Source organism: Anopheles funestus, chromosome X (assembly GCF_943734845.2).
Source record: "Anopheles funestus chromosome X, idAnoFuneDA-416_04, whole genome shotgun sequence".
NCBI classification, from domain to species: Eukaryota; Metazoa; Arthropoda; class Insecta; order Diptera; family Culicidae; genus Anopheles; species Anopheles funestus.
In genome coordinates this window covers 14,753,644-14,769,580 of record NC_064597.1, presented here as the reverse complement: position 1 = coordinate 14,769,580, position 15,937 = coordinate 14,753,644, and the positions used below count along the sequence as shown (strand labels likewise).

The 15,937-nt window shown below is 44.9% G+C and overlaps 1 protein-coding gene across 23 annotated transcripts in view; it reads right to left on the bottom strand.

Moving 5' to 3' along the window:
* Nucleotides 1–15,937, bottom strand: part of LOC125767474 (uncharacterized) — a 90,629-nt gene that overhangs the window by 35,294 nt on the left and 39,398 nt on the right. For 12 of the 23 annotated variants that reach the window (XM_049434140.1, XM_049434084.1, XM_049434261.1 and 9 more), the window contains exons 3-17: nucleotides 6,863–6,913; nucleotides 6,168–6,433; nucleotides 4,548–4,610; nucleotides 3,518–3,597; nucleotides 3,251–3,320; nucleotides 2,977–3,123; nucleotides 2,314–2,610; nucleotides 2,042–2,214; nucleotides 1,785–1,954; nucleotides 1,532–1,695; nucleotides 1,128–1,443; nucleotides 863–1,034; nucleotides 669–788; nucleotides 402–579; nucleotides 47–197 (exon numbers count right to left, since the gene is read on the bottom strand). In XM_049434140.1, coding sequence (XP_049290097.1) covers nucleotides 47–197; nucleotides 402–579; nucleotides 669–788; nucleotides 863–1,034; nucleotides 1,128–1,443; nucleotides 1,532–1,695; nucleotides 1,785–1,954; nucleotides 2,042–2,214; nucleotides 2,314–2,610; nucleotides 2,977–3,123; nucleotides 3,251–3,320; nucleotides 3,518–3,597; nucleotides 4,548–4,610; nucleotides 6,168–6,433; nucleotides 6,863–6,913 — 2,418 coding nt within the window. Of the gene's footprint in view, nucleotides 1–46; nucleotides 198–401; nucleotides 580–668; nucleotides 789–862; nucleotides 1,035–1,127; nucleotides 1,444–1,531; nucleotides 1,696–1,784; nucleotides 1,955–2,041; nucleotides 2,215–2,313; nucleotides 2,611–2,976; nucleotides 3,124–3,250; nucleotides 3,321–3,517; nucleotides 3,598–4,547; nucleotides 4,611–6,167; nucleotides 6,434–6,862; nucleotides 6,914–8,055; nucleotides 9,665–15,937 lie in introns of all 23 variants that reach the window. The other 11 variants (XM_049434174.1, XM_049434184.1, XM_049434194.1 and 8 more) reach the window with 5 other exon arrangements.

Below are 15,937 nucleotides of genomic sequence, written 5' to 3'. Positions count from 1 at the left end.
GAATGGGTGGTGACAAAGCGCAAACATGGGCAACGAGTGGACTTACCGTAACGAGTCGTTTTCTTCTCCATGATGATAGTTTCCTGCGTGGTGGACGTGACCGGCGATGAGTACGTGGTAGTGATATGCGCCTGAATTGAGCAATCCGGACCTGTCCAGCCAAACTTGCAGAAGCACTTATTGTTGTTGGTACAGTCCTGTTTGAGGCACATGGGATGGAAGAAGGAGATAGTAAGCAAGAATATTGTACGATTTAAGCTTGCCCCCTTTCTGGCTGACACCCTGTCTGGTAACAGCCGTGAAAAATATTTGCTGGAATTCTGGAATCGTGAAACCATCACCTGTACCGGCCAACCTGCACCACCAACTTGATCTGGTGTGAACGTTTTAACTCTACTTACCCCATTGCCGGAGCATTCGAGATTGTTGTGGTTAGTCGGACATTTGGTTTGATCGATGTATGGAAAGATACTGACACAAGTCTGATTGACACAGATCAGATTATCACCGCACGGTGTACCATCGCGTACCAGCCCGAACGGTGGCGTGTTGGAGTTAGTTGACGTCCCAGTGATTGACCTACATGGGGAACAGAGTTGTGCAGATACGGGTCAGCTTACTGTAGAGCTTATGTTGCTTCACGCCACTGTCGCGCTTGCGATACCTACTTGCATTCGTACTCCGTGCCACGGATGGAGATGATTGCCCGCGAGTACAGATGCTCACTGCAGTCCTCCACTGGCGTACGGTCACCATCTTTACATTGCAGTGAACCGCACTGAATATTCCTATGAGAAAAGCAATATGGAAGCCATTGCAGGTGCTTTGCTAGTAGCGTGTTTAAGTACACTGTGCAACTTACTCAGGCTCGCATTTGATGTAGTTGCCATTGCTGTCTTTGCCGCAATGGCCGTTGATGGAGCCCTTGGAGTTGAACTGTTCGTAGCATACGCGATCGGCACCGGTTCCACTGTAGCCCCAGATTCGTTCGCACTGGGCAGCCTGTGTTGGGCATACACCGTTGAAGCAGTAACCTAACCAATAGATCAGCATAGATCGCGTTAAATCAGGTGTCGGATATGTCGGAAAGTGTCGGACGAGCCTGTATAAAAAAAAACAACACACACCTGTAGAAAAGCCGGTCGAGTTCATACCGCACGGGTTTCCATTCTTCTTATGTACATCAGGCGGGCACTGGCCGGACTCGCCATTGCAGTATTCGGGTAGATCGCACTCGTTGTGCGCATCGCGGCAGATGACGCCCGGGGGCTTTAGAATACATTTATCACAGCAGGGCCCAGTCGCACACTGGGACTCCTTTTTTAGCTTGCACGTGATACCGTCACAGCACGGATCCGTCTTGTCGCAGTCGAGCGCACTGCCACAGTCGCACTCTTCATCATCCTCCACGATTCCATTGCCACAGTTCTTACGCAGCTCCACCTGGTATGTGTGTGTGTGGGGTGGAGAAGGTAGTTTGTCACAGTGGTACAGCATACTTCCCTAATAGTCCCTAAGCCCTCATACATACCTCGTTCGGTTTGTTCAGCAAGCAAAGACCATGTCCAATGCGCAGGGCATCGATATAATCCAGCCGGCTACATTCGGAGAACTTGTACGGCTGAACGTTCTCCAGACCGACTATCGATTGCGACATAATGCAACCGTGCCAGTCGCGACAGATACATTCGTCACCTATAGAATATAAAGAGTTACATAAAACATGGTACAGCTTCACCTATAGTTTGTGTACAATGCAATCAAGGACACTCCCGTGTACTTACGATTATCATCGTGACCCATGCCAATGTTATGGCCTATCATGTGTGCCATCGTTCCGGCGAGCAGATGCGGCTCATAAGGATTCATGTCTACGCTAATACCGACAGCTTTCGGTGTGCACACGGTTTCCGGTACGGACATGCCAACCTCACCGCCAGCAAATGTTTCACCACTGTTCGGTTGGGAATGCAACAGAAGGGTAAGAATGTCGGCATATAACGCAGAACGTAGTCTCACCAGGCTATCTGTAAATACTTACGTCAGCAGTTGGGTCGTATCTTTATCTATTTTATACAAATTCCTAGATGTATAGTCGTTAAAATTGGATATTGCTTTGCTAATATCTTTGCCTCCGTCGATCTGGGCCTGATTCTGGCCCTGCCATGTTTCGATATATACAACGGACACGCGTGTATTTAGCGTTCGAAAGTACTGCAACAGTGTGGTTTGTGGAGAGGGTAGACAATGAAGAGGAGATGTTAGGTTAGTATGCTTGATTGCGATGCCCTGGCAGACACCGCCATATCTTACCAGATCAGCAATGTTGGCCACCTGTATGGCATCGTGGACCACCTCCGTACGGGTACTGCCGTTGCGCTTCTGGAACATCGCCTTGTCGATAATGAGGGCCGTTTCGATGTACTTGGTGGTTTCGCGCACATCCCGCCTATACCGGCCAGCACCGTTGCGATCGATCAGCTCCACCAGCCCGGCATGATGGCTGCTGCCGCGGCGTATGGAACGCGTCCTCCACTCGAGGTTGCCGGAATTCGCACAGCCTTTATTTGATTTTGTACGTGCTTCAAATATAACATGTGGATGTTTCTGCTGAAACGAACGGCGGATGGTTTTTTTTAGCAGTTGTTCGATACAGAAGAGGCAGAAAATAAACGGCTGGGGGGGGGGGGGGGGGGGGATGATTTTCTGTAAGCGAGGCGAAGTACGCTGTAGGAGTCGTGCGAGTCGCGTCGAAAGCACAACACATCTCAAGAATAAATGTTTGAAGAGGGCAAAAAGAAACGAACAGATGCATGCGTGGACATGGAGTTGGACGTGTTGGACCATGTCCAAACAGGGTGGTTCTGATGCTTGAAACAATACCGTAAGATGTCTTAGCGCACAGGTGAAAGGGGTTTTGCTAGTGTAATCAACCGCTAGGTATAGGTTTGGTAAGAAGATGGAAGAATAACATACCGATAAATCACCTCCGTAAAATGGATGAATAACAAACGTTTCATTACCGACGTGTATCACACCGCTGACACCGTTGCAGGTGTGGAAGGCTGCACTAGCTCCCGGATAGTCTTTAACCGTGCCGTGGTAGTAGCAGTGTTCAATTTCCTGTTGGTATAAGGTAAGACAGTGCCAGATGGAACAGCCCAAAGGCCATGAACGAGATGGAAGAGATGTGAATTTTAATTTGTCGAACAGCTAGAACCCGTCCGTTTCATGGTTCGCCCTAACTTACTCGATGTGAATCCTGAGCGAACCCGCTAGGTAGATAGTGCTTCTGTACAATGTTGGGAGCTAGTAATTGTCTGCAGAATGGTACAGAAGATGTAAGAAACAGAAAGAAGAAACCAACCGCAATATAGTATCGAAAGCATTAGAAAGGATAGTCACGTGACATTAGTGTGCGGGGTCGAGGTGCAGTGTCAAGCAGAGCATGTCTCGCGAATGTCTGCAACAACTGCACCGCGTCCTTCGATTGCGTGGCGCTCACGCGAATACTCACGTATTTAATTCCAAATCTAATCGAAATTTATGGTTAAAAGCTTTTATCAAAAGTGATGTTCGATGAAAATGCTTCCCAGTCTGTAAACGAGAATGAAATGGAAATGCGAGCAAGATGAAGAGCTCATTAGTTACTGCCGGTTAATTACTGATGGAGCAGAGGCGAGTTCATCTGCCCAATGTTTTCGAAAGGTACCGCAACCAACCGACGAAAATGGAGGTGCAGGTTTTTTTTTTTATTTTCTTTTCGTTGGGAAAAATCTTTCTCTATTTTCATAAGTTTCTCTGTTCTGTACGGAAGATTCTGTTCGAGCGAAGATGTAGATGTATGTTGTTGGCCGTGTGTGTCGTAGTGTCCCGAAGACACATGTCCTTGAAGAAACGCCCATCCGATCAGGTGTTACAGGCAGTCGTTTTTCCAATAAATACGTTCATTTCCGTCACCGGGGCCACCGATGGGTCCCGAAACAAACAAGTGCTGCAACCCTGCGTTGAAGCCGAACCGGTATATACCAAGGCGAGGTGTAGAAGGTTTCTACTTCATGCCGCCGGTGCGCCGGCATGGCGACACTGTTTCGAAAGCAATTGTCCGGATGAACGGAAACGGATGACTATGATTTCCGCTGACGAATAAGCGGACCCGAACGGTTTTTACTGGGAAACGTGTGCTAACAAGCATCCGGCTGAACGCGATGAAGATGCAAATCTCGGTGATTGTGTTTCTTTCCCACTCGTCCGCTCGTCCGCATCCCTCCCCAACACATTACCGACCCGCGTGGAATTGGGTTTCGGTGGGAAGAACTCCCGGCCTGTCACCGTCCCCGGCATGCTAAACGATGATGAGCACGCGAAAAACCCAGCATCTCATTTTTCATCACTTGATTGTTTCCTTCCATTAAGCTCCCTAATGAATGTTTGAGATTTTTAATCGACCCTTGCAAAGCTCCTCCATTCCAGTATTGCTGGCGTTTGCGGTACATTTTCGAACATCGCTGTATTATATTGGGAGAATGGGGTTGAAACACACTTACCCTCGAGCGACCACGGCCACCACCACTTCCCGAGTAGCTACCATCATAGCCACGCTGTGGAAACTGTGACCACACGACAAGAAGCAGCACCACGAGAGAGGGAAAGAGAGAAGGAAGAGAAGGAAAAGAATTGCATAAAAAAAGAGCGCGGTGATACTTAGCAAAAAAAAGGGTTTTTTAGTGTCGTGCAGCTGAAATAAGAGCTATAAGACTAAGGCTTCTTTACAGTGGGGTTTTGATAAACAATGGTACACCTGTATGATATCAGTTCAGACAAATCTAGCGATTATGCGTAAGATTTTCATTTTGGAGTTGCTTTTAAAAAAAAAATACCGATTCTTTCCTGCTTTCCTGCTGACATTGCGTACATCTCAATCTGTGTATTGCTCACACGCTTAATAAACTTTAATGCTCCTAAAAGTATGCAATTCACGTGACGGTGTTATCTCACTAAAGCGTGGTTTTTCGTTTTTGTTCTAACCATTCCTGCTGAATTGGGAGACAAGTTATGTAAAACAAAAGAAGATGGAAAAATGCTTAGCCCTTTTTGAACGATATTTGTCTAACGTCCGCGGTAACCGCGGCGATGTAAAAACGCTTCACAAACCGGCGGTGAGGTGTTTTTAAATGTATTTGCCCAAAGGATTTGTAGCAAGATGGCGCTTCAAGTGCCCGTAATAAGATAAACGGGTGAAGGAAGGTTTAAGTGCTCAAACAGCTCTCGAGCGACGCTGCTGTCCGTTATGCGCACACCGAAAGATGCTCCGTATAAGAATATCTTTCAAAACAAACCATTTTAAACACACTCGGTACTGCTCAAACTGTTTGTTTGCTTTAACGAACGCTATGGGGCAAAACAGATTTCTCACGCGATTGTCCTTTGCTTTCTATCATTTTGTTTTTTTTTTTACGTTTTGCGAATGAATGAGTTGAGAATGAAGTAAGAGCATGATGGAGAATGGGGCGGGGGAGTGAGGGAAATGTATGTATTAACCTAAAATTACGATGGATGGTTTTATATATGTATAAATACATGGATGTACATAATTTGGAAAACAAAAGCTGTATGTGAAATCCATTTTGAAGAAGAACTTTGTTTTGGTGAATTGGAAAGTAATGAAAGCGGGTATTGCAAACCTTTTGATTTGTTTTTGTCAGTGGAGCAAGGTCTAATGAATGTCTAGGTCTCGTAATAAAAAAGACAGCTCTTGGAACAAGAATGAAAAAATGGAGTTACGATGTTTAGTGTTCTGTGCGTATGCACGACCTGCTGCTACTGGATACAAGTGACGAGAGCTGTTAGAAATACATCGCATGCTAATATTTACGCCAAAGTCGTTAAATTGGAAGAACAATATCCCTGATGTCCAATAAGAGATCTCATTACTCAAAACACCTTGCGCTTTAAGTTCTTTTCAACAGTGTAACACATACTGCTCGGGGCATGTAAAACGAAACAAAAACCCAAAAAAAAAATATACACATGAACCATAACCGGTAACAAACTGATGCGGCTCAAAATCAAAAAGCCAAACCAAAACAAGGATAACAAAAGAAAAAAAAAACCAAATCTATATATATGTGAAATGGATGCATGTTATGATAGAAAGGAACACATACCGTTCCACCCGTCTCATCATCACCACCACCATACACAGCATAATTAGCTTCATAATAATAAGATTTACGTGTACGTGTCCGGTTCGTATCCGCCGGTTCGCGGAAGCGATAGCGTACCTTTGGCTGGTTAACTTCACGCGTCGAAATGCCCATCTTCTCATGATGGCGCAACTGTACGGGATAGATGATCTGGTAGTAACTGCTACCGATCTTATCCACCAGTTCCTGGTTTTGCTGGTGCTCCTTCAGCAGACGCTCCACCTCACCTGGAATGGTAAAGCACGCGTGAACGGTTTGCTCGGTTAGTAGATTATCATACAAGTAGGACGGGTGTGCGTGTGTGACAGGTAACCGGGGAGTGTCTTCGTCCTTCTCGACAGCAATCTCATGAATACTGAGATTGTAAAGTGGAGTGAGGAAATAGTGCAAGTACGAGAAGGAGAAACTTTTCCCTTCCAACCCGGTAGAAGAAACTTGTCATCGGGCTATAGTGCTTCGAACAGCCTAGGAAGCGTCACATACACACACACACATTCAACAAATAAAACAAACGAACGGAGCGCGTACAACGACAATGACAAGATGTCCCGAGATGTCAAACTTTGTCTTTGCCTTCATTGCCTTCATGCAATACCCCAAGTTCGTTTGTTCCCTGTCATATGGCTAATGGCTGCTTGGGCTCATCAAAAACTTACCTACTGGGCTTTCTTCATTCCAGAATGAATCATCTAAAGTGTAGTCGGCTTCTGGAAAGAGTTCATCAAGCAAAGTAACGGGTTGTATCGATTAGATTGTATACAGATACTAGGACATGGTAACATTTGTGGTGACGGTGTAGAATACGGTGTTAACATTTATTATTTCAGCTGGTCGCAGAGTGTATCGCTACCGGTTCCCCACAGCTGTTGACAGCTATCTTAGTGTTGGCCGGAACACTAAGATTGGTTGTCAGTTTTAACTATTTCGAAAACTCAGCTCATCTGTCAGTTGTAACCTACCATTCGATCGTTATCACTCCAGCACAATAAATAATGAAAACATCCCGTCAATGTTTAAATTCATTGCTCATAAACTCATCAGTTTAAATGTGGAGCCATTACGTTGATTTTGCGGAACGTCACTGCACAACCATGTCGCGTGTTGCTCCATGCCCCAAAACTGTCATGGCGCCGGGTTTGGTTTCCGGTACGTGGTTCCCGACGGTGATTACTAATGTTTCGTTTCAGAATCCAAACGCTTTGCCGCACTACTTTAATCACGGGTAAAGCGTAGGAATTCTAAAACAAACCATTAGCGAAAGCAGCGTGACTTGCACGATTGTATATCCTTCAGTGTGTTGTCTTTTTTATCCTCTTTTTTCGTTTGTCTATCCATGGGGGGGCGCCATTATGGATATCTGACTTTTTTTCCCTCCACACTTTCGGCACTATTTTGCTGTCACTTGCCTCACATTTTTTTTTGGTTTGTTTGTTCTTCACCCTGTTGTACAGTGTTCTGCTGGTGGTACAATCTATTTTTAAGCCATCCGCAACCAGTGACCACTTCCATAGTTGGTGGTTTTTGTAGTTAGCTTTATCTTTTTTCTTCGTGGTCATTCGTGGACTCTCTGTTAGGTAATGTGCGCGGTTGTGCCTGTTGCTTTTGCAAAAGGTTCGCCATCATGATGCGCATTCTGCAGCAGGTTGTATATTATGTGGCTGTGTTATATTTTCCATTACTGTTTTTCATCGTCATCTGCTTCGTTAATGTGGTATCCATTTATTTCCCTCAGTACCCTTCTCGACCCCGAGGAGACCGGAGCAAAGCCTTCACGCAGCGATAAGGACGCACAATTGTGTTTCGTTTTCTGTTTTTGGAAATTAATTTACAAACTACCCATCCTACCTACCTCCAGCAGATTCGGCGAGTGTCATTACGAGGGCTAGTAGCAGCGCCCTCAGCGGGCTCATTAGTTTCATGACTACTAAAGCTGTGTCGTACGAACGTGCTGCGAGCTTGCGAGTTTGAACGATGCCATTCGAGCCTGTTGCCACCCTGGTGGCCTCGGGGGCCACCCTGACCCCTTCCTTCCTCACACACACACACACACACACACTCACACGCGACAGTAGCAGATCCGTGCACGCACACGCTTACGGAATCGGTTCTACTGCCTGCTGCAAGTATCCCCCGTGAAGCTAAGTACCATCGCGCGCCTTTAGATGCGTTTGTGTGTGTGTGCGCGCTCGCGCGCACGGGTGTGTGTGTGTTTTTTGGTGCTAGTTACAACTGTCAGACGAATATATACTAATCCCGTCGTGCAGAACAATTTTCTGGTCGGTTGCTAGCACCGGATGCTGTTGCGCACGGAACAGGGCGATAAACAGTTTGCTTGATAGTTGAATTCCGTTTCAAGCTATTAGTAGTTGAGCAGTTTATGGCGATGGTGGTAGTACTGTTCGCCTAACCATGTTCGTGCTAGGAACACTGTGCCTTACAACAAGTTCTTTATCTCGATTGTAGACGTAAAAAAGAAAACAAAAATTAACCGAGTTGCATTTTCTCCGCTCGTATATGAATTTGGATACGATTATCCTCATATGCTACACACACTCACACATACACACGAAACATATGCAGTGCGCTCAGACCACTTTCTGTATGGCGCTATCGAAGGCAGCGGCGCTCTATGTACACAATTACATTACATTACTATTAACAGCAGTAGTTCCGGATAGCGATGGGTGTTCACAAACTCTGCTTCGCTGCCAGGTTTCGTTGCCTCATCCAATTACACAAATACACACGCAAAACACACGAACAGGCACCAACACACTTAGCCAGACAGAGATTCATAAAACTAACGCGCACAGATATACATGTACAGACGAGATTTATATATATATTGTATATACGAGACGATGAAACCTGTTTAAAATATGCTACCGCCACGGACTACAGACGATAGTGTGATAGTTTTGGTTAGAATCTGTCGCTGCGTACTGTTGCCGTTTATGCTGATGAGTTGAATGATGACACACTCACACCGCCGACTCAGCTTTGCGGCAAAAGAAACGACTTTTCGGCTTTACCGTATAAGGTGTGTCGTGCTGTAAAGTAACGTAGTGCAGCAGCACGCACCCGTCGCTTACACAACAGCTTTAACAAGATGAGGATTGTTTGATTTGTTTTCAAGTTTCTTAAACAGTCATGCTACTCAAATCACTAAACACAGCTGAAGTCTCAATCACATCCTCATCAGGTGGTTTACTTTGAGAAGCAACGATGTCGCTACTGTCAGGGCGTATATTATGATCCGGATATTGGTGGTCACCGCGTTAGTAGCTTAGCGTTCCTAATTGATCTGCAACCGTGAAACCGAACCGAATCTGAATTTCCGTAGGATCTCGCCTCGAACAGGCAGTTCGCCACCGGCTGCAATGTTTCGTACAGCACCTTCGTTTCGTACTGTCGCACCTAAACCGACGGTTGACCATTATTACAATGAACCGGCTTACCTGTAAAGAAAAGTAGAAAGAAGAAAAAGAAAAAAAGACGGCATAGTTTAGACTAAATGAGATAGACAGCAGGCAATGCATTGTATGACTAATTGCAGTCGGAATCAATTGACCATTCTTCAAACCCACATAGAGTCCCACGTCTAACCAACGTCAAAGTTTCATGAAATCATTACGTCGCTGCTATAAGCGTACGGGGAGACAGAATAAACAACCAAAAACAAATAACAACCAGTCAGCTCCATGTTCTAGATTCGACGTATCCAGACAATCACCAATTATCCCGATTGTATCGTTCGAGTTTACAGTCCAATGACATCGTGATGCAGTGATATTTTGTTTTGTTTTGTTTCGTCCTTCCACCGTCTACCAGTGTTGTGCTGGAGGATTAGTTAAGGACAGTGGGACAGCATAGTGTGCTCTGGTTGCCGCACGTCTAGCACGCTCGGGCCCATGACTGGAATATGAGATATATTTCAAACAAAAAAAAAATAGCTTCAGTTCTGTTCACTCCACTTAGCGGAAAGTTTGCAAACTATCCGCGCGCGTCTGCCCGATTATGTTTTGCTGTCGGTATAAATCAACCGAGTGATATATACGGGTTTGCATGTTGACGTGCCGTGTATGGTGCTGCAGGCGGGCACAGCAGTAGTAACAGCTCAGTTACAGCTAAACAAAACCAACACTATGCATGTCCATGTCCTACTTTGGCGTACCCGTAAAGCGTTGTAGCTGTGGTTACTGTGTGTCGGTGTGTGATTTTTTTTTGTATTTGCCTTTATTTGTCGCCCTCAGCGAAATTTCATCGTTATGCTCCGCATGCGGTGAAGTTACTAGGATTTTTATTCTGCAGCGCTACCACAATCGGCTCCACCGATACTACTCCGATGCTCAATCACTATCTCGTATTCGTTTGGCTATGCACGTGTGTATGTGTGTTCACCTTCATAGCAAGGACTTCTCGCTGCCTTGACAACAAATGGGGGGGAAGACAGGGTGTGTGGCAAGAATGGTATGGCCTCGATCAGCTACTATACACTCTCTCTGGTCAATGAGTGGTGTGCGGTGGGTGGATAATGATGATAATGTTGATGACGAGGCTGAAGGGTACCGTAGCCGTGGTGACGGTACCAGCGCACATGACGGGAAGCCATTTTACGAGCGTAATTGGGTGACTCAGTGATGGCGCGTAGGCGACAACCCGTACCCATCCCGCGCACGTAACGTAAACGTAGCAATCGTGTTTTGCTGGTGGACGAAGCGTTCAAGCTCAGCGATAGCTCAATTGTTTGCACCGAATGACAGCTACATTAACTCGCATCGACTTACGAGACTTAAGCAAGGTGTCTCACCCGAGGCAGAGGATGTGGGAAGGGGGGAAGAAGGGAGAGTGGGGACTGAACTCGGTCGCGTGCGGCAAAGCGATGGTGCCACCGGACGCGGGTACGGTTTCGCGTACAATTTCCCGAGGATTTTCCTTAATGACGTACCATCGATACCCGGGTGCCTTTCCGGTCTAAAAGGCAAACGGCAAGTGTAATGTGTGTCGAATCGGAAGTGGATTCTAGACGGATGTGGTTCGCTTTTTTTTTATTACCGGATCAATGCACATCCTGTCGTCCCATCCCAAATGGCATCCTGTCATCGGCGGAAGCGAACCGAACAACCAATGTCAAATCATCCGTCGAATGTAGGTCGTCCATTTTTAATGGCGTATGATTGGCGCTGTAACTGACATAGTGGAAAACGGAGGGTGGAATAGTATGCAAAAAAAAAAAAGAACCTCTCGTCGAGTGCCACTTAAAGTGGCTCACTAATTGATTCTTGATCCCTTCGGCTGGCTGGTTGGCAGACGTACCTCGAGTCCCTGTTATGCTCTTTACATTCCTCGGAGCTTTCCCCATTTCTCCTCACACGCGTACAAAATGAGCGTAGCTAATCCAAATATCGGATACGGGGATACCTAAACGGTACAGAGATGCGGGAAATATTCTGCACTCATCGCTTTTGCACAGTACAGTTTCGTTCGGTACGCTTTGTTTACTGTCTGCAAATATTAATACGAAGAACTTAAGTTTTTCAGATTTTGAAGATTTCCCGACATGGTGATGAGTTTCCCGTGTACGTTCCTGTTTGTTGGTTGGTGAACATACATTAGCTACAGTGATATAAGGTCGAGTCCTCTCGTAGCGAAGACCCATTCATGTTTTATTGTGGTAATTAAAAAGTTGAATAATTCTGTGGACATGAACATCGTGCATTGGATGACAACAGGCAATTGCAAGTATATATGATATCGATCAGTTAACATTTTGTATGAACCAGGCAAACACGCACAGAGCTAGCAAAATACACAACAGGTATTGGGGAAATGGAGTTTGTACGTCTAACTATTGTAATGCTATTTCTTGGGCTTTGTTTCGTTGTTTTTTGCTTGTTTTTTTTTTTTGGTGACTGGGTTAGATAGAAGTGAGTGGGCTAGATAAAGGCAAACTAGCAATTCCGTCCTGCTGTACGTACGCACGAGTGCAAACATTCTCACATTTCCAGCTGAACAACTTCAACAGGCGTTTAATAGGAGTTTCCCACGATATTTATGCACCTCTGTTAGATATCTGCACAGAAAAAGACCATCACATACAAAGGGGGGGAGTGTGATGACTGTGGAAATACGGTAAGCACGCAAGGGTTATGGCTCTCTGTGCTGAAGCATGGAGAAATGAAGAGAAAAAAGGCATAAAAGGTTCATCCGTAATTGAGACCAAGGCAGCACACCGGGAGTGGTTACCGTAGTGTACGATGGCGATGACTCGGTAATGGCGGATGCGTCCTCGCCCCCTCAACGAGAGCAGCGACAGGTGAAATGTGTGTTTGGGTGCGTGCTTTCGGGCTATGGTCTGTTCGATGAAAAGACAGGAAGTCACTGAAGGCTTCTATAAATACTCATAACACCAGCCCCTATACACAATAGGTTTGTGTCGTGTTAGCGAATGGTGTTCGTTGAGAAAAATGTAGAGGAGGAGTAGGGTGAAACAAAAAAAAAAAAAGAACACAGAGCTACTATCGTGTCAAGACCGCCCAAGAGAGTGAAAATGTGTGTGTTTACGCCGCACTGTTTTTCCAGGTGCAAAATGAAAGAAGGCCATATCGCAATGCAAAAACAAGCACATACCGAGGGCGCAGCAAGGCAAAAGACGAAAGAGGCAGGAGGGAAAACGAACACTACAACAACATCAACAACAAAAACCTGTCATTATGACAACGAAAAGCCTAGTCGGGCCTACAGCCACAACAGCAACTACTGCGACACATTATCACAATTGGGCACCACTAGGTCTCCTTCCTCCGCTGTCTCCCCACACAAAAGAATACAAAAGCACTATCCTGCACAAAACCATACACACAGCCACACGCATTCTTCAGGTTCAGGTCCAGAGTTCCCTGTACCGTGCCGTACCATTCTACCTTCCACTGTGCGGGCGTGGGAATACGAGCGAAGTGTGGCAGTGTGTAGTAGAAGTACACAAAATAGTGCAACCAGCTGCTGTGCAGAGGGGTACACAAATCCCCAGGCTCTGGAGTAGCTCAGTGTGTGGTAGCAATTGACTATATCCATGAAATATTTTTAGCTCAAGCGGTAGCAAACAATACCCCTCCATCTCTCTGTGTGCTTGTGTGTATGTGAGAATGCCTTTTTTCTTGTGGTTCTTTGTGTGGGATAGTTTGGGTTTTTTTTTATACACTTATATCCCTTTTCTATATTGCACCCTTCCTCGTTCGCTTCCCCTCACGCTACCGGTATCGGTGTGCCATATTTACTGCAGTTCTGCCATTTTCTAAAATGGCTACGAAAAATCAAGAATGGCACTATGTGTACCATCGCAGTGCAGGAGTTCCCGCGTCGGTAGGGTTTCGATAACTGAGAACGGCTTCTACACAATAACCACCTCTGATTAAGCCTGCGGTCTGACGTCGACCAGAATATTAGTGTGGGATTATTGTTTATATATTCTATTGTATATATTGTTTATATATTGTTTATATATGTATATATGTATATACATAAATGTATATGATTTCGTAGCTGCGCACTACTGCCATGATAGATGACAGCCAGAATGTTACAGTGTAATATGGTGTGACAAAATACTGTAACACGGAAGTACTGGGATGTTGCAAATCTTCATTGGCAGGCTGGGCGATACGGGAAATGCAGGGGCAATTGTCAAAAGTCATTGAAGGTAGCCGTGGTTGGAGCTTCTTCAAAATTTCTTCTTGACGTGCTCTTCAACTAGCTGAACGTTACACAGCGGTTCACTTAAGGTCTATTTCGTCACAATGGGGAAATCATGGCAATTTTCCTGAACTGTCTTGATGAATTGTCAATTTTACTCAAAGAGTAATATTATGCTGGTATTACTAAACGTAAAATAGTCATTTTTATAGCACTTTATAGCAATTTAAACGATACATTTGTCTTATGTTCGTATTGATATCCGTAGAAAATAGGTCAAAATTAAGAATACGACATTCATGAAGTTGCAGCTATTAAATTTAGAATAAAATTGACGGCATCTATTCTTAGTGTTTTATGTATACTTATAGCATGATACTTATATAATAACTATAACAGCGTAAAGCCAGTAATCCAAGATTGACCATCGACGAAAAAATCATTTGCATGGTTCCAAAAACCATTTTTTTAAAGAAAAAAAAACAAAATCGAATACTTTTGGCCAGGGTCATCTCGTCCATAAGCTTTTGCGGAGTTTTCGGGTAGGATCCCAACTTACAGAGGCTTTAAATTGTTGCGGTACGAGTTTTCCTATATTTTTGAGCCTCAATTTTGATACACGTTTCTTGTTTCCTTTTTTGTCGTTGTTAGTATGGTGCTACTCACGGTATGGTCGGTGTCCTTTTTAGACAAATTTTGAACCAAACCATAATTGGCTCAACAGCGCAAGTGTGACATGGGATGCGTTAATTTCATTTATTGTCCTTTTTTAACCCCACCAGCCAAAATTCTCCTATCAAATCCCGCCACCTCATCCCACCTACCCTCCGTCAACCCTACATAGGTTTGGCAGGCAGTAAAAGGGTGGCCGGTTGTTTTGTTGTGCCGAACAAAAGCCGAAAGGTACGTCACGGTTTGCAGAAAATGAAGGAAAGATATTTCGGTCGGTAAATATTTAAAACCAGCCCCAAACTAGAAACAGCACGGTACCAAGGGCATCATCTTTTGGGGTTGGAGGCAAACAAACCAACCTACAACAAAAACCAAAAAAAGAACGGGGAAGGGCTTAATTTCCAGGCACTCGCTCGCAGAAACGAATAACCCTATTTGCACCATCCAACCGTGTCCACATTCCGGTAAAACCACGCCGTATTCGACTCCGTGGCACTGGAAAACATCCGAAGTTGTCGTAGTCCAATTAGAAACTTAAGGCTTCCAATGTTGCTTTTTTTTCTTATAATTTTTGTTTTTGGGTTTTTTCGCAAATTGCTTTCTCGCTGTTTGGTGGATCTTCCATCCTAAACCGAAGAAATTTGAAGGGTCTTAAACACCGTGTTCCCGGGTTTTTGGGGTCTTCGGCTTCCTTTCCACACGAAGTTTGGAACATTTTGCATCGATAATATTTATCAAAAAGCACACACACACACACACACACATAAGACAGAGAGCGAGAGAGAGAGAAAAAAGGAACGTGCCAGAAAGGTATAGTAAAAGTTGTGGTTCGTTCGCTGTTTTATTTTATTTCGTTTTTTTTTTGCATTTATTTTTCCTGATTGTCCTTCTGCTGTGATTAAAGCGTACCGGTAGCAGGGGGTTTTACCATCAGCCACGGGAGCTGGGTTCGGTTCGGAAAAAATGTATTCATTTTAATTAACTCAAGCCGAAAAATTGCGGAAGCGTTCCGTTTAGATTTCTGCGCAACCCCAAAAACCAAGTGTTGCCATCCTTGCTGACTAGCGCGTGTCCTTCGCAAAACGACTTAACAACGTAAATGAATGCTGATTAAATTTATTTGCGGACACAGGTCTTCATGATCGCAATCAGCTTCAATTAAAAGGAACAGTGTGCAGGGCAACGCACACATACACGCTGTGGACAAAATGGAGGCAAATTCGATGGGTACATGTATACAGTTCCTAACGTAATTATCATTGGGTTGGCAATACTGCGCGACGCCACCGTACCGGGGGCACCGCTTTAACCGAAGGATCTGTCAGAATGAACCGGAAGAAAATTAGTAAACTTTTGCTGCATAACAC